The 22,115-nt window shown below is 45.9% G+C and overlaps 1 protein-coding gene across 1 annotated transcript; it reads right to left on the bottom strand.

Moving 5' to 3' along the window:
- Positions 1-4,608: 4,608 nt before the first annotated feature.
- DRGX (dorsal root ganglia homeobox) lies at positions 4,609-20,802 on the bottom strand. The gene is made up of 6 exons (XM_054832390.1): positions 20,769-20,802; positions 17,839-17,936; positions 17,477-17,578; positions 14,717-14,889; positions 14,269-14,381; positions 4,609-4,974 (listed from the first exon to the last, which is right to left on the bottom strand). Exons 1-6 carry the CDS (start codon positions 20,800-20,802, stop codon positions 4,709-4,711), a joined length of 786 nt encoding a protein of 261 aa, XP_054688365.1. The 3' UTR covers positions 4,609-4,708.
- Positions 20,803-22,115: the final 1,313 nt, after the last annotated feature.

The raw sequence follows: 22,115 nt of genomic DNA, 5'->3' as shown, positions 1-22,115 counted from the left end.
GCTGCAGGGAAGCAGAAAGCTTAAGTGTGCAGCAGAAGTGCAAACTTCCCAGAGACACAGCCTTACCAGCAGGCTTTTCTCCCTGGCCCTGACACGGGATGTGGGAGTCCTTTGGAAGGTGCAGAGAAGATCAGCCTAACCTTGCCAAGGGCAGCAACCTGTGGGCAACACAGAGGGGAGGGCACCGACTGCAAGAGGGAAGAGTCTGATGGTATACCAAGATCTTTTTCTGCATGCAAATGGCCTTCATCATCATTGTAAATAGTACTCTTAATAAAGAGCCAATTAGCCTAACAATCTCATTACTAGCCAGCATGCAGTGTAGGAAGCACTAGCCTACGGCATAACTGAGCAAAGGTGCATTCTCTGCTTCACATTTCCTGCTATAATGTATGTAGGCATAAGGAGGCCTAAATAGATGTGCAAGAGATAAAATGCATGGAGGGCTGAAAGAATGGCTTGCAACCTTATAAAGAAGGTCCCACGGCCTGATGCTTTGCATTAATGCCCACTGACAAAACCCAGAGCAATGCGATGCAAAAAGCCGCATGCAAGCCCTGAGCACCCATTCCCCAGCTGGCTCCGCTGTAACCTCCTCGGGTGCTGGACTCAGCGCCAGGGCATGACTGCATGGGTCGAGGGGACACTGTGGCATGGGGACAGCACAAGCAGGGAGCCAGCGGTGAGTGAGGATGCTGGGAGACGTTCCGTGCAGGAACGGTGCGGGGTGAGGTGAAATCTGGGCATTGTGGCTGTCTGTGATTTCTTGAGAAAAGAGCCCAGATCTGGAAATGCTTTACCACAATTGTGCAAGTGACATTTGCACAGAGGCTGTTCACACTACGCCTGGCTCATGTTAATACAGAAATTCACAGAGAATTACTTCATGGGATCTAGTGACAATGCAGTAAGCCATTAAACAAAATATCTTTGTCTTACATCCGTCCCTCAAACCTTGGGCTTCTATTTTTCCTTCACAGAACTGAAAAAATATCATGCAGGCTGATTTTGGAATAGCTCACATGTAAATCATCCCCTTGGGCTTGGGCCTCTCACGCTGGGGTTCAGCCTGAGTGACTTTTTATAGCCAAGTTATAAACTTTTAAATGCTAGACTTAATCAGAGCTAGTGAGATGGCCATTACAGGAGTGGTTTAAGTGGCATAGCCCTGATATATGATAGCACAGAAAGAAGGTAGGTGGCTCATCTGCAGTGGGCATTCTAGCTGGAAGGGAGCAGGGTCTGGTGGCTAGAAGCAGGCATGACTGAAACACCGATCTCTTGAGTTTTGCTCTTGCCCTTGTGCTACTGCTGTGACCTCGAGCAAGTTCCCTTGGGCTGTGCTGCCCTGAGCAGACAAGTCTCAGACCAAAACTTGAGAGGAAAATGTGGCTCACCATGCTCTGGTTTCCCCAACATGCTAATGAGAATGCAAATACGTATCATCTGCCGCCTCTAGGGAAGTTGCAAGAATTGTTGGCAAATTGGCCTAGGCTTTAATGTGGTGTTGTGCAGATTCAAAACATACAAATCTGAAAGCTTCATTTATGGCTGACAGAGCAACGACCCACAAAATCATGCTGAATAATTATAATCACAGACACATCAGACACTGAAGAATCTAAAATACTTTGGGCTCAGGCTTAAGGGGGGCTAATGCTGCTTTGCTCCTAACAGGAGGCTCTGCAAAATTTGAGACCCATAATTTTGCAAGTTGTGAGACACCCAGCAGGTTCCAGCTGTGAATCTGAGAGCCTCCCCCATTCTGCAGCGTCTTTGGGGTGTAAGCAGGACTGGACAGTCATCAATGTAAGAGCAGGTGCTTGGATGGAGAAATTGATCTGAATGAAAACAGTACAGGAACTTTTCAGGGTCTTCTTTCTAAATTTATTCAAGTATTAAACAAACAGAAACTACAGCATGCATCAGATACTTTTCTTTATTGTACAACAAAACTATGGACTTGTTTGTAATTGCAGCATTTCCAGCAACATCAGGCAGACTTGTCGATGTTATCCAGTTTTGCACAGTCACTAGAGTGTCGCATCATGAATTATTAAATCAGTGCTTCGTGGTAATACATAATTTCTTATCAATTATTCATGCTAATGTGCGTGTAGTTTACTTAATTGTGTTATTGACGATCAAAAGTAATTTCCTGAAAATCCTCAAGGACAGAAAATTTAATCAGCGTAACTACTTTTCAGATGCAATGCTGTTAAGTATTCTTAATTTGCTCAACAATTCACTTATTTATGTACCTTTCTGGAGGAAATACGAGTTTAATCAAACAATTAGATTGAAGAGTTAGTGTACAGAAGGGCTGAAGTTCAACTGAATTCAAGGTAATTATGTTGAAATGAAGTTGGACCTGCCTCTTTGGAGTGGAAATTTTTTTTTAGTCTTTGGGGGGGGGGCAAGATCACTAAGAAAACAGTGATTCTCTCTTCTTCAACCACTTCCCACAACAAAGCACACAGCGATTTATTTTATCTTGGTGGAAGAAAAAGGTTGTTGCTGTTGTTTGAACTAAGCCATAATTTGCAGTCAGGGAAGCCACCTCCACTGCAGCAGAGCAGCTCTTAAAGCTGGAACCCGAAAGTGGATCACAGACTAATGCACGTTCCCCCTACAGTTAGGACAGTTCAGGATTGCCAAAAGAAACACATCATGTGGCAAAAGTAAAGAAAAATTACTCCATTTGATGCATGTGGGCCCTGTCAGACTTTTGTTACTAGTTGGACCCAAGGACAGACCCAGCAATGCCCTCCCCAATGGCTTATGTCCAGAAGACACAAACCCCACCCTGGGGGAATGCCCAGCACCCTTCACTACTGAAGCAATGAAGGTGCTTGGTGCTGCCAAGCCACCCCCTGTAGACCAGGGCTTCCACCCTTTGGATGGGCACTGGCACCAAGCCCTTCTCAGGGAAAGGAAGGTGTGCACCAGAGGGTACGGGAGGGTCCTGCAAGCCCAAGAGGAGTCCCAGGTTCTGTGAAATTCGTGGGCTGAGATCACTTGGGTAGGAGGGAGAAATTTTTGCTGCCAACCTTACTTGGGACTGCCTTTCCAAGCACATCCTCAAGCACAGACCCTGTGAGAAGTTGAACACAACCCAGTGTAAAAGAGCATGCTCAGCCCAGTGCAGGAGGTCCTCAGCACAATGTGCAGGATCAGCCCTGAATGAGGTGTGGCAGAAAAACCTGGGCTGGTAAACTGATACCTACAGTCTGGAAACAAGACTACCTCTGCTAGTTAAGATTCTGTGCCAAAATCAGCCCAAGAGTTAAACAGCACCACTTCAAGGGCTGTAATGGAGACCCTCTCACTGGCACTAGGACAGATCTTAGCAGCATTCTCATGAAGAACCTGCTCTGAAGACCTTCAGAGCTCACAAGAATCCTTCCAGTGGCCTCCACATTACTTGGTCAAGTCTCAGAGCAGTAGTTTCACCCTGTTCTCCAGGGGCATCTGTAGACAAGTTTAAGGAGTCTGAAAAATGCACCTGAGAAAAGCAAGTCCCTGTGACTAAGCTTAAATCTGCATCTGCATTTCCCATGGAAAAAATGTGAGGCACCCCAAATTAAAATGCCTGCTCTAGAGCATCAGAACTTAGTCTGCTTTGCTTTGGGGAGTTTTGGGTCAGAGATAAGACTATATTTCCTGAGGCACCAATTTCTCCTTTGCACTGTGCTCACTCTGTAATAATTAAGACATTTTCATATCTAGATTCACTACAACAAGCCTTCAGTGAATGGAATAGTCTGATTTTGGATGGCATAAAGGAATACCCTTCCAAGCTTTATTTCCTTTTTATTAAAAACACAACATGCAAGGACATATTTGCAGTGTTGCAAGGCAGGATTATTTTGTTTTCCAGTCTTTCTTTCCAAGAGAATGATGCTAAAATACCCCCAGCTTTGTGCAGATCTAGACATAACTGCACTCACCATTAAATACCAGCATTACTGTTTGAAGCTATGAACGCTGCTCTGGAGTCATGTGTCTTTTATGTCTAACCCAGGGAATGGCAAGAGTAACAGACTAATGTTCACATAGAGACTAGTGCAAGGTTTTTATTCACAGGTAAACTGATCTCAGCAATTTCCCAGTTATCTACTCCATGGCAAGTTTTGCTTTTGGGTAAAAGAAGGGAGAAGGAAAATAATTTTAATAGTTTCATTCTAATTTCTGCTTCTCTTACACCTGGCTTGCCTGGAATAGATTTGGTTGAAGTCAAATGCCATCAGAAGAAAAGCAGGCCAAGCTGGTTAATACCTGTATATTCCTTCACCTCTGTTGTGCACGGTGGGATGAATGATGCCTGGATGCCTCTCCTGTCCCGGACCTCGCGAAGCACTGCCCTGCTGCCAGCCCTCCATCTTGCACAGGATGGGGACCTGAGGTGTGCGGGAGCAAGCCAGGATCCTGGGCGTCTCGGTGTCCCTGGGATGTGGAAGGGGGCTAAAAACAGTTTCACAAATGTTTCCAAACACAGATAGTGCCAATAAATCAGGGGAATGAACCTACAGCGGCGCAAGAAAAGCAAGGGTGCATGAAAGGCAGCCAAAGAGGCCACTCAGATTTGCCGGGTCCCTGGTGGCACCGTGATGTCCTGCTGGGGCACGGCCACGCTGCAGTTCACCCCGCGGCAGAGCCCCAGCGGCAGGTCCCTGCCCTGAGCCGAGGGTCTGGTGCTGGTCCGGTCTCATACGCTCTTCTCCCCTTCCATGTGCTCCTTGGCCGGAGAGGGATGCTTGTCCTGGCTGCCCTCGAGGCCGGGTTTGGCGGGAGGAGTGGGGCTGCTGCTGGCGGCAGGCAGGAGGTTGGCAGACTGGAGCACAGCCTCCGAGTGCTCCCGGGCCTTCATGCGCAGCGCGGCCACGCTGGCAGTGCGGTTGCTTTGGCAGCCGTAGGTGGGCAGGAAGGAGAGGCCCATGGGGTCTGGAACGCAGCATGAGCACAGTGGGCTCCCTGGGGAGGAAGGAAACAAGGCACCATCACTGATGGGGAAGGTCATGGGATCTGTCTGACTGTTCCCCCCATGGTCAATCTGGAGAGGGCAGAGATGGGGTTGAAGTCTAGAATGGCAACAACACCCTCCCCTATTAACCTTTAGTGAGTACATAGACATTCTCTGGATCAGGGCTAGAAAAGCCAGATTCTGTTCTACTGAGGCCCGTTGTGAAGGATCTTACACTGTGAGTCATCCGGGGTGACAGAGTGAGTAAGGGCAAGCAGAGCCAGAAGCAAGCAGTGAAGTTTAGATCATACATGACATTTCCTCACAAGCAAGGCTGAGCTCATCCTCTGCTCTCATACCAAGCTGCTGCACTGTGGCTGCCATCAGCCGCCCCATGCTGGAGGTGTCCCCTGCCCTCCATCTGCACGCTGCAGCTGATCAGTTTGGGCAGCTGCACTTGTTGGGTGAGTGTGAAAGATTGCTGCAGAGACAAAGGTGAAAATATCCTGGTTATTATGCAGGAACTAATGACCTTCTCCTGTCTCACTGTAAGATGACATAAGCTTTTCCTTGGCCAAGCCCCTGCAAACTATTGTCATCATGCCTACCTGCAAGAGTCTGTTCTACCTTCACCCACCCAATTTCTGTGCTGCTTAATGATGACACCTCGAAGACAATGGCCTCCAGAAGTGAGCCAAGGCCACCTAAAGCTGCTGCTGCTGACATGGCTTAAGGGTCCCATCTTGGGCCAGACCACCTCTACCCTGTCATCTGAGACACATGGGCTGTTCCAAGCAGGCTATAAAACACTGGAGAGAGGGTGAAATGGGTATTCCTCTCCCTTTAAGCCAAAAGGCTCCCCTGCAACCTGCTGACAGAGGCTGTCCTCACTCTACCAGCTGCCTTCCTGAGCTGGACCACTGCAGCCTCTTCCTCTGGCTTATCTTTGATAACACTGGGACTTGGGCCAGTTCCCAAACGAGCACACCTGAAGTGTGTCCTTTGCTGCTACGCTACATCACAACAAGAACAGCCTGGCCACGCATATCCTGACACAATGCAATGTCTTCCTCTGATCTTTCCAAGCCAAGGACTTGCTTTAATTTCTGCAGTTAATATTTGAGTTAAATGGCTCATGACTAAGTGATGGAACTAATAACCTGCAGGGAGCAGGTAGTCTTTCTTTTACACTTCTGCTCTCGGTAGCAACGGGTCAGCACCCATCTGCTAGGGATGAAGGCAGACAGTTGTTTGTTTTTAGGATGTTGGCAAGACTTCTCCAGAGCAATTGTCAGAGATTAGCAGCTTGCAGGTAACATTTAGGAAAAAGTACTCTTTGCGTTTTAAAAAACAGAATTAAAAACAAGGGAAGGGACAAGTTATTAATGTAACTAGAAAGTCTTCTTTTCTCTTGTAATATTCTTGTAATATGATCAGCAGACCAACATTTCCATGGGTCTAGGCATTCCAACGAATCGCACAGGCAAGTTTCAGCACTTGACTAAAATCCCCCACTTTATTTTAGCACTAGGAAGCTCAGTCTTTAATTCTGTGGTTGCTTTGAGCAGGTCAGAAGGAGGTTTTATAACAAAATCCACTCAGTAACACAACTACAGCTTTTGCCACCACCAACCATGCTCATAAAGTCATTTTTTTGCCCTGTTGAATCGCAGCTACTTCAGGGGTGCTGAATGGCCAATGTTTTAACAAGAGGGAGGAGAGGAAGATAGCACTTCAGAGTCCCTACACTGGAGCGGGAATCAGCTTCATTCCCGAAGAATAATTTTCATTCCATTGTCAGAGAGGGATAAAATATTTATCAGTCTTCAGTACCAATCTAAGCTCTTTGCTTAATAATTAGACCTGATATTACCTAGTGGCTCTGCAACCTGAGGGTGCAGTTACCTGTGGTGGAAACTGGGCTATCTCCAGCAATAATTCACCCATAAACCATTCCTGTCATTTTCACTGAGGTTAAAACACTTGCAAACAGCTCACACCTGAAAAAAAAGTAAAGTAACAAGTGTCATTTGCTCCATGGTCCAGCTAGAATACAGGACAGTAGGATTTAGCCCTGGTTTTTTTTTAATGTAGGATGTAAGGAAGGTTGAATCTACCTTACAATTGCCTGTGTGCTCAGGTAATAAGTCCAGTGAAATCTATCAGACTTTGCTGGCACAAAAGCCAGGTCAAACGATGAGAGAATCAGGAGATCGAGGTCTCCACCTGCCCATCAGTCAGCCCACGATGAACAAGGATCTGACTTTCACCAAGAAAGAGACATCCACGTATAGCAGACATGAACAGTTTTTTACATCTTATTGCAGTAACTCTGAGTCCACAGTGGGTTAGGATGGAATCATTCCTACTTATTTTGGATCCTCAGAGGAGTTTAGGACCTAGCTCCCGTCAAAATCAGTGAGGGTTAAGATGTTAGCCCTCGATCTTGATCCATTTTCCACTAACATCTATGACAGTCTGATATTACTTTAATGGGACTTGGTTCAAATTGCTATGATATGGACAGGGTACCTTCTTCTTTCTTTCAGGAACTGACTGCCTCTTGTACACAAAATTAAAATACACAATTAGATTTCCATTAACTTACAGCAAATTCTGCTGAATTGATCTGAACCTCCTTGTATTCCTATATGAGATCATACTTTAAATGTTCAGCCTGAACATAAATACTTAATGTAATAAATACAGTCTGAAATATTTGATCCACTTGGCAGTTTAATTGATCTACTACAGAGACTGACAGGAAAAATTAAATTAGTTCTGTCTTGTCTCTGCCAACATCACATTTCAATTGTAATGATATTTGATCTACAATTTTGGTTGTGGAGCCTTTTGTGCAGTTCCAACGTTCAGTTTCAGTGGAGAAGAGTGGGGTGGGAGCGGGGCCCATATTGATGCATAAGTATTTAAAATATATATTTTGTACTTTAGCTCAACAGTTTAAAGAATTTAATAGATAGCCTGTCCAAAAGGCAAACCCCCAGTTCCTTTTCTCTTTCAGTATTTGTGCATATCAGCATTTGATGTGGACAGCTGAACATCAACCTGACATGGAGGGGAGTGAGGGAAGATTCCCATGTAAAATCCTCACCTGTCAATGCATGCTGTTTAGTTTTCAGAGAAAGTATGATGCTTTATTTCAGTGTTGTTTACTTCTGATAGTAGTCACACTGGTTTTCTGGAGCTCTAAATCACCATAAACTCTGAAATCATTTTCACAAGGGTTGGAAGGTCAAAAACAACCTCAAGTTCACAGTGTCATTTACCAGTGAGCCATTAGTACTGTTCAAAAAAACCAAAATCCAGAAGCCAGGACCTTGCCTGTTTGGACAGGAAATCAGGTGGCAAAGTCCACAAGAGTTGGAAGAACAGAACCGGTCCTTTGAATACTGTCAGTTCAGCAACCATTTACCACTCTTCCCTTCCACATCAAAAACATGATCTGGCGCTAAATCCTGCTGACATGTGTAACTCCAAGAGGGGTCAATAGGAACCCCCTTAGCCCAGCTAAGGTCCACTAACCTAATCAAGATTTGTCCTGGAGGAACAAGCCAGCACCCATTTCCTTCCCAAGGCTATTAGGGCTCCTAGGATCTGCATATTCCCTAATATTTGTGATAAAGACCAAAAAAAAAATCTACCTGTGAGGTAGGGCAGTGCTAGAGTTGGGGACCTGAGGTATGGGAATCAAAGTCATTTGCTCAAGGTCTCTGCATCTGCAGTAAACTAAATAAATTTTTCAAATTCTCTAAACTCAGTGTCAAGTAAACTATGGAAAATGCCAAACAGAACCCACTTGATATATTTGCTATATTACACAAGAAAAGTCAGTAAGTCCATCATCAAGAATGACAGAGAAAATAAAGGACCCCAAGAGTTTTGATTCCTGTTCCCCAGTCTTATGGTAAGCAGTGGTGCTTCAATTCAGTAAACACCAGTTCAAGGGTAAGTTAGGTCCTGGAACGCTTCTTTCTCAGCCTTGGCAATGGGAATTGCACGATGGAATTGGGCAAATTCTCTTCATCTTTCCATAATAGAAATTGAAATGTAATGGATGGGCAGTTCTAGTTGTTGTGTTTTTTTTTCCTGGATACTGCAATTAAGCCTCCCTAATAGGAACAACAGCAACCACAGCAACAACAAACCATAAAAGAGCCTAATCAATGGTGCCCTGGAATATCCACTTTGACGTGCGTAATGCAACCCTGCTTCTCTATCAGTAGCGTGGAGGTGCTGTGAAAACCAGCTGAGCTCTAACTTGCACAGAGCAGAGCTGTGGGTGAATTATGAAAGTAATTCCCTGGCAAGTGTAATTATTTCTCTCCTCATACACTGCACTCATCACGGGGTCTGGGGAAATTTCAGTGGAATGTAGCAGACACGCTCTTGGCCTCAGCCACCAGAATGGTAGAACACTTCCGCTAAAAACCGGAGATTCTTGTTTACACCCATTAATAACATCTTCTACATTAATGAATTGCATTCATGCTGTCATCCATTAAGAAGGTACTTTGAGGTCTCTCTCTGCACAGAACACTAGCTTCTCCTGATGACTCTATTGTTATACAGCCCATAAATAAAACAAGTATTTTCCCTTCATATTTGAGGTCTGCAATTAAATCTACTAAATGGACTGCAGATGCATGGTTTACAGTAAGTGATTCATCTTGGAAGATCATGGAAATGTCGAAGTCACCACAATGAAGTAGCATAGTTGTCAAATTAGGACAATTTCAGAGAGTAACAAACACCAGAAATTTCATCTGTGCAAGCCAACTTTCTTCCTGACTATGGCTAGTGGTGAAGAACTTAAAACCCTGAAGTAGGAATCCCTGTATACCACAGAAATTATGAACTTATGCTATTTTTTAAACAAGAAATTGCATTTCCTGAAAGAATAGTATGCAGTGAGGTAATACGGTAGTTAACAGATGCTTCCTACTAAGTACAGCCTCCAATGTGATAAACTTCAGAGGAAGGCGACTCACCTAAGAGAAGGAAAAAACATTACAGAATAGAAAAAAAAGAAAAAGAAAAAGAAAAGGTGTGTATTACTGAATAGGGAGTATTGGATAGAAGCAGAGAAATACTGTCCAGTGGTAATATACTCTGGAACAGCCTATGCTCTGAATTACAGTTCTGATCACTACTGTATAGCTGGCCTGCTTTCTTCCCAGCACATCCCGCAGTGGCAATACCATCCCTTCACAGAAAAAAAAAAAAAAAAATCTCAGTTTCAGAGACAGCAGGTTTCATGGGGCATACTGCTTGGGGAGAATAGCTTTCTTCTCATTCATCACAGCACATCTAGTCTCACGCTCTAACAATATCCCTCATTTTTGTAGAAGTGGCACATGTTGTGGGATTCAGGTGAGTGCTGCCTGTTGAAGAGTTGCAGAGCCACACAAAGCATAAGGCAAACCCACAGTGGTTCCAAAACAGTCTTTCCAAAAACAAAGTTACAGGCTCAGTCCCTGCCCTATGCTTAGCTGCCCTGAGATTTCTTGTCTCTACTAGACCAACTTAATCATCAGCTATTATATCCTTATTCTATGAATTAGAACCAGGAACTATGTGCCCTAGACACTTTGTGTAGCCTTGGAAATCTGGGTCTGGAGCCAAGCAATCAAAGTCAGAGAAGGAGAAAAAGAGGTATTAGTTTCTTTACAGAAGACAGAGAACTCTCAGGTGGCAGAATGAAAATGGTCCCTGAGAGCATAAAATAATTGTTAATTAGTTACATCACCATCATCACTTGTTATTCACTGTATTGATTTTAATTGTCTCCTTCTCAAGCATCAGTCAAATATTACTCACTGACACCGACGAAGTGTTGGCTCGCAAGCCCAACAAAGCACATCTTGTCTTCTCAAAAGAATAAGAAAACAACTGAGACTTCCCAGTAGTATCTGATGTGCTGAGAGTGCCCATTTGCAGGCAGCTTTTATGGCCTTACTGAAGAATATGATTCCCTTTACTGGCCAGGATTATTCTCCCAGTGGTGGGAATACATATCTATTTATGGGATCCACACAGAGGAACTGCATTTAATTTGACATTTGCATAGAAGAAAGTGGGATCATGCATCAATCGGTAGTGAAATGGTGCTTTGATTCTGGAGCAACTATTTTGCTTTCAAAAGCACAAAGAAATTCTGTGGTTTCAAAGCATAGTCAGCAGAAGAGAGATACCAGGAAGAGCTCTTGATCATTTCACTCTTCAATAAAACTTACAAAATCTGGGAGAACCTTACTGCTCTCTGAATTTCTCCTTATCCAAGCAATCCAAAAACCCAAAGAGCTCAGAATTCTATGTCTTATGCTGAGTTTGATGGAATTTTGTGTGGCAAAAAGTCCTATGCCCTGAGAATCACTGTGGCAGAGTCCTGTTGGCATTTCTGCTGCAAAATGCGACTAGATTCTCAAGGGAGAGGCTTAGGTCACCTCATTAAGACACGTAAGGACTAATGCCCACCTAAATGTAGGGTTAGTTCTCCTTTGACAGGCCTGAAGTGTACAAATCAGCTCCTAACTCAAAGGGGGAAATGAGAAGGGAGAGTCAAACAAACTGAATTGAGCAAGACGAAGAAGGCCGTATAAAGGTTTTGTGAACACTGTGTCTCTCCCTGTCCTTTCCTTCCTTCCTTCCCTCCTTCCCTCCTTCCTTCCTTCCTTCCTTCCTTCCTTCCTTCCTTCCTTCCTTCCTTCCTTCCTTCCTTCCTTCCTTCCTTCCTTCCTTCCTTCCCATAACCATTAGCTCTTCCTCCAGACTCGCACGTGAGCTTGGTTGTGCTCTCAAATACATTAATTTAGATGAACCATCATTCACTTGGTGTTTCCATATCAAAGAAAACCAAAATGTGAATCAGGCCTGTGATATTTTTGGTCTACTCAGAACCTCTAGAAACATCCTGTTCATCATTGCTAATTAACAAGATTGAAGCCCAAGGTCTGCTGTGCACAGCCCCTACCCCAGCTCAAGTGAATTGCTCTTGGAGAAACAGGGAAAGAGAAACTTGTGGAGATGAGCCAAGGAAAAAGGAGACAATACTCCATATATAAATACCACAAGAAAGACTCTACAATTATTCTCTGCTTGTATAAATCAAATTTGCCACCTTATAGAAAAACAAATTCATCCCCCTTAACCTCAAAACCAAAATTTGATATTACTGAGACCTAGCTGCAGAAGAAAAAGATCTCCCCTCAAAGCAGCAGCTCAATCTACCAGTTCCCTGCAAGTATAACAATATGCTGTCAGGCATAGGCAGCTCCACAAAGTTCCGGGTAGGTGGATGTGCAGATATGCAAATCTGTAACTGGATTTCTTAAAATCAAAATATACTACATTATCCCAGTCCCCTTGCATGGATCTGGAGATTTCTAGTGCCAGGCAGGAAATATACAGCGAGCATCTCAGCAATGAGCTGCATATGTAGCTGACAACATTCATCAGGAGAATATGCATGCATCTGATAATGGACCATCCCTATACAAATTATAAAAAAATCTACATTTACATTTGGGACCAATTTTTCAGGGACACTGCCTCTTAGCCTGAGCAATGGACTAGCTAATAAGTATGTCTACAAGAGATTCAGGAATAGGATTTTTCCTGCCCCTAGGTTGTAAAAAGGAGCAAATTATTAATTTCTCAATGTAGTGGCTGAGCTATAAAATCACAGAAAAGAATATCTGGAAGTTTTCCAAATAAATAATACTTAAAAAACCCTCATGACAATTTTTTTCATTAATTTTTATTTCATTTTGCTTGGCTTTCATTTATTTGTGTTATTTTTCTTAAAATTTAGCTACATTTAAACATGAAACAAGTGAGAACAATGTATTGATGCATTTAATTTTGAAAATGCTTAAATGTAAATTTTAAGAAAAAAAAAATCCCTTACGTCCATCCAAAATTATTCACTGAACACAACCCCCTTTCCACACCTTTTAACCTGCCTGGGACTACATTTATCAACGAAAAATCATCTTGCCTGAAGAATTTCACCTGTACCTACTCCAGAGAGGCTGTTCCTGCACAATGGAAGAAGCTGAGAGTCTGCCCCAAGACTTCGCAGTCACAGGGCAGAGATCAGGAGGACTCATGCAGTCCAACGGCCGCTGCCCACTTACAGGGTTTAGGTTGACAGTCATCCTTTAGGTTTTAGGGTTCAGGCCACACTTGTGTGGCTTTTCTTGATTCAGAACCACAGGTCCTACACCTACCAAAATAGCAGTAGCTGTATGCTGTGCCTGGCTTCAGCTTTTCTGGAAAGACAGGAGGGAAGGGGGAGCAGGGAGCAGGACACTGGACTTGATGCAAAACTCAGCAGTTCCAAGCACTTGCTTCAGGACTATACCTTGGCAATGCTGATTTAACTGGAAATACTCATAAAGAGCATGAGGTATGCCAGAGAACATGGTAAGAGGTATTAGAGGACATTTGTGTTTGTAGTGGAGAGTCTTAAACTGGGAAACTTTCCTCACAAATTATTGCACCACATTGGGGCACAGAGTAAATGTATGTGCCACTTTGTGCTTGGCAGTGCTATGAGGCTTTACATCCTATAAATCTATAAATTGAATTCATCCTGCTTACACCCTTATTCTTATAAATTGTTAGACTAGGAACAGCTAATGGATCAGCTGGTGATTTATTTTTAAAAGATGCATACTGCTGCTTTTTGGGAACTGAAAAGCATATGGATGTACCCTTCCTGATGCCTGGGTCCCAGGGAATAAGGAATTACTTTGTATCCTTCCCTGTCCCCATGCACACGCTTTATTCAAGTTCTCAAAGGGGACCTACTGTTCAAGAAGAGAAAGGTCTGGCATTGTGCAGAGAAGTACTGCAAAGGAAACAGCATGCAAAGAGCGGATGAGGCATCGGTAACGGTGCCAGGTAATGTATAATGCAAAAGGATGTGTATAACTAATTTATTAGTATAAATTTGACTCTCAAAAAAAAAAAAAAGCATATACAAAGAAATCTCTAAAGGAGCAAACCCTACCTGCCTTGCTCCTTGAGTCAAACCCTGACCTCACTAAAACTAACTGTCTGAGTAAAGTGAAGGAGCTTCACCACAAATGATGCTACAAGTTACAACAGGAGACTCAGTCCTGTGTCTGCAGCATTGGTCAGTGCAGTTACTGCCAATCACAACAGAAAGAAGGATCCATCGTTTCCCAAAGGCTTTCCCACCGCCTCAAGTGGGACCATGCCACTTAGCTTGAAAGAGCCACACTTTGAGCTTATCCCTGAAGTTAAACAAAATCACTTACCTTTCAGAGAAGCGACGTGGGATAAAGCTTGTGCATAGGTGGCTGTGTTGAGAAGAGTCCCTGGCAGGCAGGAAGGGAAGAAAGGTCCTGTGGGACCCACTGCACGACTCAGGCTGATGAAGAAGAGAAAACAACTTCCTTACAAAACCAGAACTAGCTGATTTCAAAGAGAGCATTTGTGCATGCACACAAACACATTGGTGTCTCAGCATCCAACTAGATAGGACCAAGCCTGGATAACATTAGCCTCCCACAGCCACCAGTTTCTCAGCACCTCCACAGGCAGCAATGAGTTGCCTGAGAGCTCATCTTCTAATGATTTGGGCTGTACCTGAAGATGATACTGCGTAGGTCAAGGCTTAGCAGCAGGCAAGTTTGTATGAATGTACATACATAGGATGCATGCTTACCCCAAAGAGAGGCAGTTGCTGACATGTATTACTCTTACCTCTGCTGGATCTCCAGACCCTCTTTTTTGTTCCTGGTTTGATCTGCTGGAGAAGGGGAATTTAAATTCCTTGCAGGAGGTGCCACTTCAGCCATTGTTTCCTTCGAGCCCTCTTGGTCAGAAGCACCCCTCTCTGTTTTCCTCCATTTAGCTCTTCGATTTTGGAACCACACCTGAAGCAGGAGAGCAATCCAGGCGGAATACCATGTTTAGCAGAATGCGAAGCAAGGAAATTGTAAATTGTTACTCTAGTTAAAGCAGTCATTTAGAAGCTTGGCTAAAACTTCCTCTTATTTTGTGTCCCCATTGTTATTCTACTTGAGCCTTAGGATTACATTTGTATCTGGAATATTTCTGTGTCTGGAAAAAAAGCCAGGAATGTCTAAAGACATTCAAAATGCATGTTAAAAATAAAAAAAATCAAAAAAAAAGTTTTGATATTACTGTGCCAGTTAGCAAAACATTTAAACCTGTGCTTGCCTTTATGAACACATTTAATTCTGATTTCTATGTTTTAACACATCTGAAACCCTTTTGATAGAGATGGACATAAATACGTATTTAAGCACCCTGACAAAACTGTATATAAGTCTTTAAATGAGCTGCTGCTAGAATCAGAGAGGTCAGAAATGAAAAGGCATGTATTAGGCCATCCTTTCCAGCCCATTTCCAGGAGAGGACTGATACCTGATGTTACTTCTGTGATGTATTTGTCCAGTCTGCATTTAGAGGACTCAAAAGGTGTTAGATACTAATTTTGGAAGATCATTCTGCAGTTTAATACAAACCAGTTTCCAAAACTTATTTTTTCCCTGTAATGCAATATAAATATTCATGTTCTTGATTTTATCCCCCAACTTTTAGTCTGAACACTTTTTTTTTTTTTTCCATTTACCTTGGAGCCAATGCTCTGACAGCACCTTATTTGAGGTGGAAAATGCCAAGCCTCCCTTGAGGTCAGGAAATCCACATTTTAATACATGACTTCAAGTATAAGCGAGATTGTTATTATTATTATTCTCCTCCTACAACTCCATTTTAGTTAGCTGCCTTTTAATTGCATGTATCAGCAAACGTTGAATAATGATTTTATCTATATTCTAAATTTAGAGCAGTTAAATGCAAAGCAAAATGCAGACAGTTTCTTGCGTCTTAATTGAATGAAGGTCACAGCTATAACAACATTTAATTGAGCTATTTTTCATTATCATATTTTAATGACTTTGCACTGACAGTTCGCCTGCTTCTGAGGAAAGAGCATGATGAAGTCGTTTATTTCCCTATTTAGTTATTGTTTGACAACATCATCTTCGATTAAGACTCTGCTTTATAGCACATTAATCATATTTGAATGAGCAAGGGGTATAAATGTAAACATATCTCCCATCCTCTGTGTTTCCCCATGTCCCTGCATGAAAGCAGGCTAAACAAATGCTTGCATCTATTGTCTGTTTGCATAATAGCCAACAACAAGGCTAAACACCAGTCCTCAGCAATCTAATTGTCACCACCCCTATCTCACCCTTGCACCTTTCAGGAAGAAGTTATGATCTTCCACTTCTGAATGCTCAATAATTGTCCCATTTATCTCAATTTGCAGTTCAGTCTTTAGGCACCAATAGCCAAAATGGCATTTTTTATTATTTTTTAAGCCAGTACCTACAATGCAGTGGCAAAAGGAGATTTTCATTTCCAAATAATAATCAGTTTAATTTGCCCGCATATGACCAATGATTCATGTTCAGATTTAATAATCAGGATCGCATAATCTGATTATAGGAGAAATAATTTGTTTACAATCCCCAATTTACTGCGGTGAATTCCATTATCTCTCTTCAGCCATTGGGTTTTAAGAGATACTAACATGACCCTAGGGAACAAAAGGCAAGCTATTATATTTCCTACAATTAGATCTTTGCATAGTCTTAACCCCGAGCACCTAAATAAAAAAAAAAAAAAACCAGCATGCAGAAAAGACCCATAAATAAAATGAATACATAATTGTGTTCAAAAAATGGCTTGCAACTCTGTGGTGGATGCCTGCAGAGTTAGAGGGATCCATCTCTGACAACTGCAGGACTGCTGTTCTTAGCAGACCTTGTACACACATAACGTTAATCCCTGGATATGGAAAAACAAACACCTGGATCAAACAAAAAAGGGGGAAAAAAGCAGGTAAGGGGAAGGAAGGAAGAAAGGAAAGGGTGGAAAAGAGTGGGGGTGGAAAGAGAGTAATCATGGCCAATGGTATTTATTGGATCATATTAAAGGTGTGGGAATTGCTCTGCAGGCTCTTTAGCTGTCTAAATTAAGAGTTTAGAAAGAAGGCGAAAGGGAAAAAAGTTGAAGGGGTGGAGAAGATTTCTTCCCGGCAGCTGGGCTCCCTGCAGTTGACTAACCCCACTGCTTGACCGTGGTCGTAGTTGCTTTGGAGAATCACGTCTCAGCTCTTTTCTCCACACACACCCCCTCCAAAAGCAAGGAAATGGATGTGCATTGATGTAATTTAGTACCTTGGAGACGCGGACAAATTAGTGTAGAACATTATCACTAGTTAATTATGAATGACCGATTAATCAACCTAATCTAATATTCCACATTATGTTGATGTTATTAAAGTGCATCATGAAAATGACAGATCGTCTTCATTTGCGTTCTTTGGCCAAATGTGCACTCTGCAGTCATGATGTCAAAAAAAAAAAAAAAAAAAGTTTGCCAGTTTGAATACCCGAGAGTTAAATAATTCCCCAGAATGTTTACCTGCACCCTGGCTTCCGTGAGGTTGATTTTCATAGCCAGCTCTTCCCTAGTGAACACATCGGGGTAGTGGGTTTGAGCAAAAACGGCTTCCAGTGCCTCGAGCTGGTGGAGGGGAGGAGAGCAAACATCTGTCAGGGCAAGGCACGGCTTGGGGCGCGGTACGGCCCGGGGAGCTGCCCTCTCGGGAGGCGTCTGTCCGGCCGCCCCAGGGAGGTTTCAGCGAGGGATGGGGAAAGCGGGGCCGCCCGAGGCTGCGGGCCGGGCAGGGAGCCGGGCGGTGCAGGGCGTGCAAAGGGCAGGCAGGGAGCAGGCAAGGGTCAATCGGGGTGCAGGTCAGGGAGCAGAGAAGAGCAGGCTCCTACCTGCTGCAGGGTGAAGGTGGTGCGGTTGCGGCGCTGCTTCCTTCGCAGGAACCCGTCGTCGAAGTCGCCGGCGGAGTGACCTCCGAAGGGGGCCGCGCCTGCGGGCGGAGAGCCGTGTTAAGGGGCGCGGGGCACGGACCCGCAGCCCTCGCCGCGCCCCGGGAGGGGGTAAAGGCCCAGGAGCCGGGGCCACCCCAGCGGGCCCGAGGGCTCGGAGCCGTTCGGGAGCGGGACGGAGCGGGCGGGGAGAGCTGCCCCATCTCCGCGGGACGCGGAGCACCGAGCAGCTCGGTCGGCCCGGGAGGCACCGCGGGACCCGCCGGGCAGCGGGTGCTCCGCTGGGCTGGGGGGTCCTGCCGGCACCTGGGGGTCGTGCAGGCCTGAGCTCACCCCTCCGCGGGTGAGGGGCAGCTGCCCCAGGGGAAGTGCCGGTTTTAGGCTATTTGTGTTTAAAAGGACGAAGAGACGAGGCTTTGACCTAGGCGTGGTGACGGCAGCTCGAGCTCGTAAAAGCCCTGCCTGTCTGCCGGGAGAACCAGGGGAAGCCCCCGTGCCTGGAAGGAGCAGGACTGGGGCCGTTGGCAATTTTCTCCCCGCACACCCACACACCGTCCGACCAGCTGCCAAGCCGCCCCGCCGTGTGCTCACCCTCATCCCTGGAGGAGAACCGAGAACGCGGGCGCGGGGCTTCGTACAGCGCCGAGCACCGGGAGCACTCGTGGGGGTCGGCCACGGCTGAACCGCCGGTAGTCAGCGGCGGGGCTGGAGGAGGGAGCCCCTGCCCTTCCCCGACGGGGCGTTTCGAGGGGCCCGAGAGAAGGGGACTGGGGCACTGGGAGTTTGTCCCTGGTCGGAGGCCGGGAGAGGGCAGACAGGCCGCCGGGATGCAAACCACCTTCCGTGGAGCAGACCCCGGCCTTCGCAGCTCCCCCAGTAACACATCGCGGGTGCTCTGGCTGAACTGCTTCGCTCCCTTTCTGTTTGCTGACAAAACAGGGTAAAACAAAAACAACAAAAAAAAACCCCAAACCCCCAAAACAACAAAAAACACGGAACAGAAAAGTACCTAAACCCACAGAAGCGTTTCTGAGTGTCTCCAGGACACTACTTGCAGACCTGCCCGGTGGAGCGTCCCGGGCCGGTTGTCCCCGCACAAGGGTTGGAGGTCGCCGCTCATCTTGCAGCATCATTTGGAAGATAAACAGGGCCCCCAGCCCCCTCCTCACACAGACGGACGGCTAGCTGCGGCCCTGGGAGATGCTCATCAGAGAATAAAATAGTGTCCCGGTGACCCCCCGAGCCCGGTCGCTTCCCTCCGGCACCGCCGGGGCTCCCCGGGTGCCCAAACCCACCGAAAAAGCTGACTGAAAAGAGCTTTTCTGTTGCTGCTTTGTCAGCTGGATGATGGGTGGGTTGGTTTGGGGGGTTTTTTTTGAGGGGGGAGGTTTTGTTTTTTGTTTTTTTTTTTCTTGGGATGCTCTACGCTGTTTTCACCCTTTAGCAGGGCAGACCGGCCCACTCCCCCGCCCCGCTGCTCCCCACGCCGGGAGATCGAGGGGCCGGCCCGGGCATGGCGCCCTCCACCCATAGCACCCCTCGCCGGGAGAGGCTGCGGGGACCGCTCCCCGGCTCAGACCCAAACTGCCACCAGAGAAACAAACAAGCAAGCAAACAAGCAAACAAGAGCACGTTTCCAAAGCTGTCTGCCAAAAACTAACGAACAAAGCCGCCCCAGCGCTCAGTGTCACAGGCGGGGGCCGCAGGGCAGGCTGGCGGGGCGCGGAGGGACCCCCGGCCCCTCCGGCCGGACCGGGAACAACTTTGGGGAGCCAATTTTGCAGCCGGCGATGCGCAGACCGGCTTGGGTCCGCTGGCCCTGGGGCAGCCGTGCTTAAAGCGGGGATGACCCTTCCCTGGAGGAGGATGAAACCACTGGACCACCGCTTCCTGGCAGCGCTACAGAGGGGAAAGCCCCTTGCTCGGCGGGTGATGCCGATGCAAGGCGCCGGGGTGGGCGGGCAGGGGGATTTACGGTGTCGGGCCGCTTCCCCCGCCATGCAGCCGCGGCGAGCGCCGGCACTGCCCGGGCACGGCGGAGCAGCCCGGCCGGAGCTGAAGTTGCGCGGCCGGGACTCCGGGGTTGCTCCCCGCACTACGAGCGCTGGCCGGAGGCAGCGGGTGCAGAGGGCCCTGGGCATATGCGGCAGTGACACGGGGAAATCCCAAAGGCTGCCGTTTGTTTGTTTGTTTTTAAAGGAAACAAACAAAATAAATAAACAAAAACCTCTGATCAATAACACAAAGAAAAAAATCCTCCCAAATATTTATTTTCCGCTTTTTTTTTTTTCTTCAGTCGTGCCCTGTCTTTCCCCATCCTCCCGCAGAATGTTTGTAAAATAGCATTAAAGATTTATGCGGTCCCTTTGGCTGGAGGGAGGAGGCGTGACCACGTCCTGAAAGTGTCCCGATTACAGCCATGACACCAACATCTGTGCTGGGAGGGGAGAAAAGCATCTCTTTCGTAGCCTGAGGCTCAACTGCGGGATCGCTATCCACAGAGGGGAGGCAGGTGGCAAAATGACGGGGGTGGGGGTGTAAAAACAAGGCCTTTCCAACAGGAATGAAATTAAAAAAAAAAAAAAAAATCATGCAATCCTTCTTTCCATCCGGTGACAACAGGGGAAAGCTGAACACGGGGAGGGGGGATAAGGTTGTGTTTTCTCGAGGAAAAAGATGATGGCCTTTAGTATTTAGCTGTCTCTATATATCTGCATTTTAGCACATATCTGTACCCCGACAGTCAAAAGTGCTGGCTCCTGGAGGAAGTCAGACCACAGTTTCTCCCTCCAGCCCCCAGCGCACACCCCCCCCACACACACACCTCGAAGTTCAGCTCTTGTACTTACACGCCTCTGTTCGACAACACTCACCCTCTAGCTGCGGGGGGCAGTGGAAGTAGAACATGGCCCTGCGGCTGGGCGGGCGCCCGCTGCCCGCCGCTGCGAGGCCGACGGCGGCCGGGGCCGGGGCCAGCCCGCGGGGCGCGGGGCTTCCGCGCAACCCCCGCACCGACACACCGGCACCAGCTCCCCAGCCGGGCACCGCCACTCAGCGCCGAGGTGTCTCTTGCCGACCTGAAGACAGAGAGAGAAAGAACAGATTAGGTGAATAACCAGAAGAAAGCACCCAGAGAAATTCACTGATAAGCCTAGATCCTATCCCAGAAGAAGCAGAGAAAGTAGTGTCTAACACTCTGTGCAACGAACTGAAAAAGCCAAAGGCAGAAAACTCCATGGTAGGTGCACAGTAAGCAGAATCAGCAAAACTTTGTTGCTTTTCTTTTTCTTTTTTTTCTCCCTGACCCCCCAGCAGATGATCTGTCTCTTGTTCTTTTCTTTCTTTCTTTCTTTCTTTCTTTCTTTCTTTCTTTCTTTCTTCTTTCTATCCGTCCAAACATACATTCAGTCATTCATCTATCTATATATCTATCTAGCTATCCAATCATTCATTCATCTATCTAGTTATCTCAGATATTCCATACCAGAGAAAATAATTACATAAAGAAAAAAAGTTTATAGTTAAAAATGAACCGTTTTTTTAAAAAAAATCTAAATTATTCTGCCTAAATGAAACAGCAATAAAACCTAAAAGCTGTCTTCTTTTAAGCATCCAGCGCACTGGGAGCTGTGTTCAGGTTGGAAACCAATGTCCTCAGCAAGAAAAAAAAAAAAAAAAAAAAAAAACCTATTCAAATTTATATGCAGTCATATAAAAAACAATCCAGAAGGCAAATAAAAATAGTAATCCATACCTAAACCGAACAGAAGTAAAAATCACCAGTAAGGTTTGGGGGTATTTTGCACTGGAATAAGGCGCTGTGAGTTGGCTGCAGAGACAGAAGGGCTCTGTGGAGTTCTGGAAGTGACCAGATGTCTTTATATCTGTCTACAGCATGCTCTGCCTCTCAGCACTTGCCTTTATAATCTCACGCATAATTGGCCTTAATCTGATTATTTCCAGCGCTGTCTACAGTGAGTAACTTGGATAGGTCTATTGGGCCCTACAAATGGCCCACGTGGTGTGCAGAGCAGGGGAAAAAAAAAAAAAAAAAAAAAAAGATGAAAAGAAAAAACCCCGTCATTTCTCAGCAAACACCAGGAATGTGCAGAGCAGCAACAAAATCCCATTCTTTTCTGAGCGTTCGCGCTACGGGGCTCGGCGGCCCCCGGCGGCCCCCACCTCCACCCCGGGGTGCCCCGGGCTGCGGGGCCGTGGGG

This window comes from Grus americana, chromosome 7, assembly GCF_028858705.1.
Source record: "Grus americana isolate bGruAme1 chromosome 7, bGruAme1.mat, whole genome shotgun sequence".
NCBI lineage: Eukaryota > Metazoa > Chordata > Aves > Gruiformes > Gruidae > Grus > Grus americana.
Note: the sequence above shows the minus strand (reverse complement) of the source record. Positions and strands in the feature narration are given on the sequence as shown.

Excerpts from the sequence above, each read along its gene's own strand:
- DRGX (XM_054832390.1), bottom strand. The coding sequence starts at position 20,802 with ATGTTCTACTTCCACTGCCCCCCGCAGCTAGAGG. Across the intron at positions 17,937-20,768 it reads CTGCCCCCCGCAGCTAGAGG|GCGCGGCCCCCTTCGGAGGT; the intron begins GTGAGTGTTGTC and ends CTCCGCCCGCAG. Across the intron at positions 14,890-17,476 it reads TCACGGAAGCCAGGGTGCAG|GTGTGGTTCCAAAATCGAAG; the intron begins GTAAACATTCTG and ends CTCCTGCTTCAG.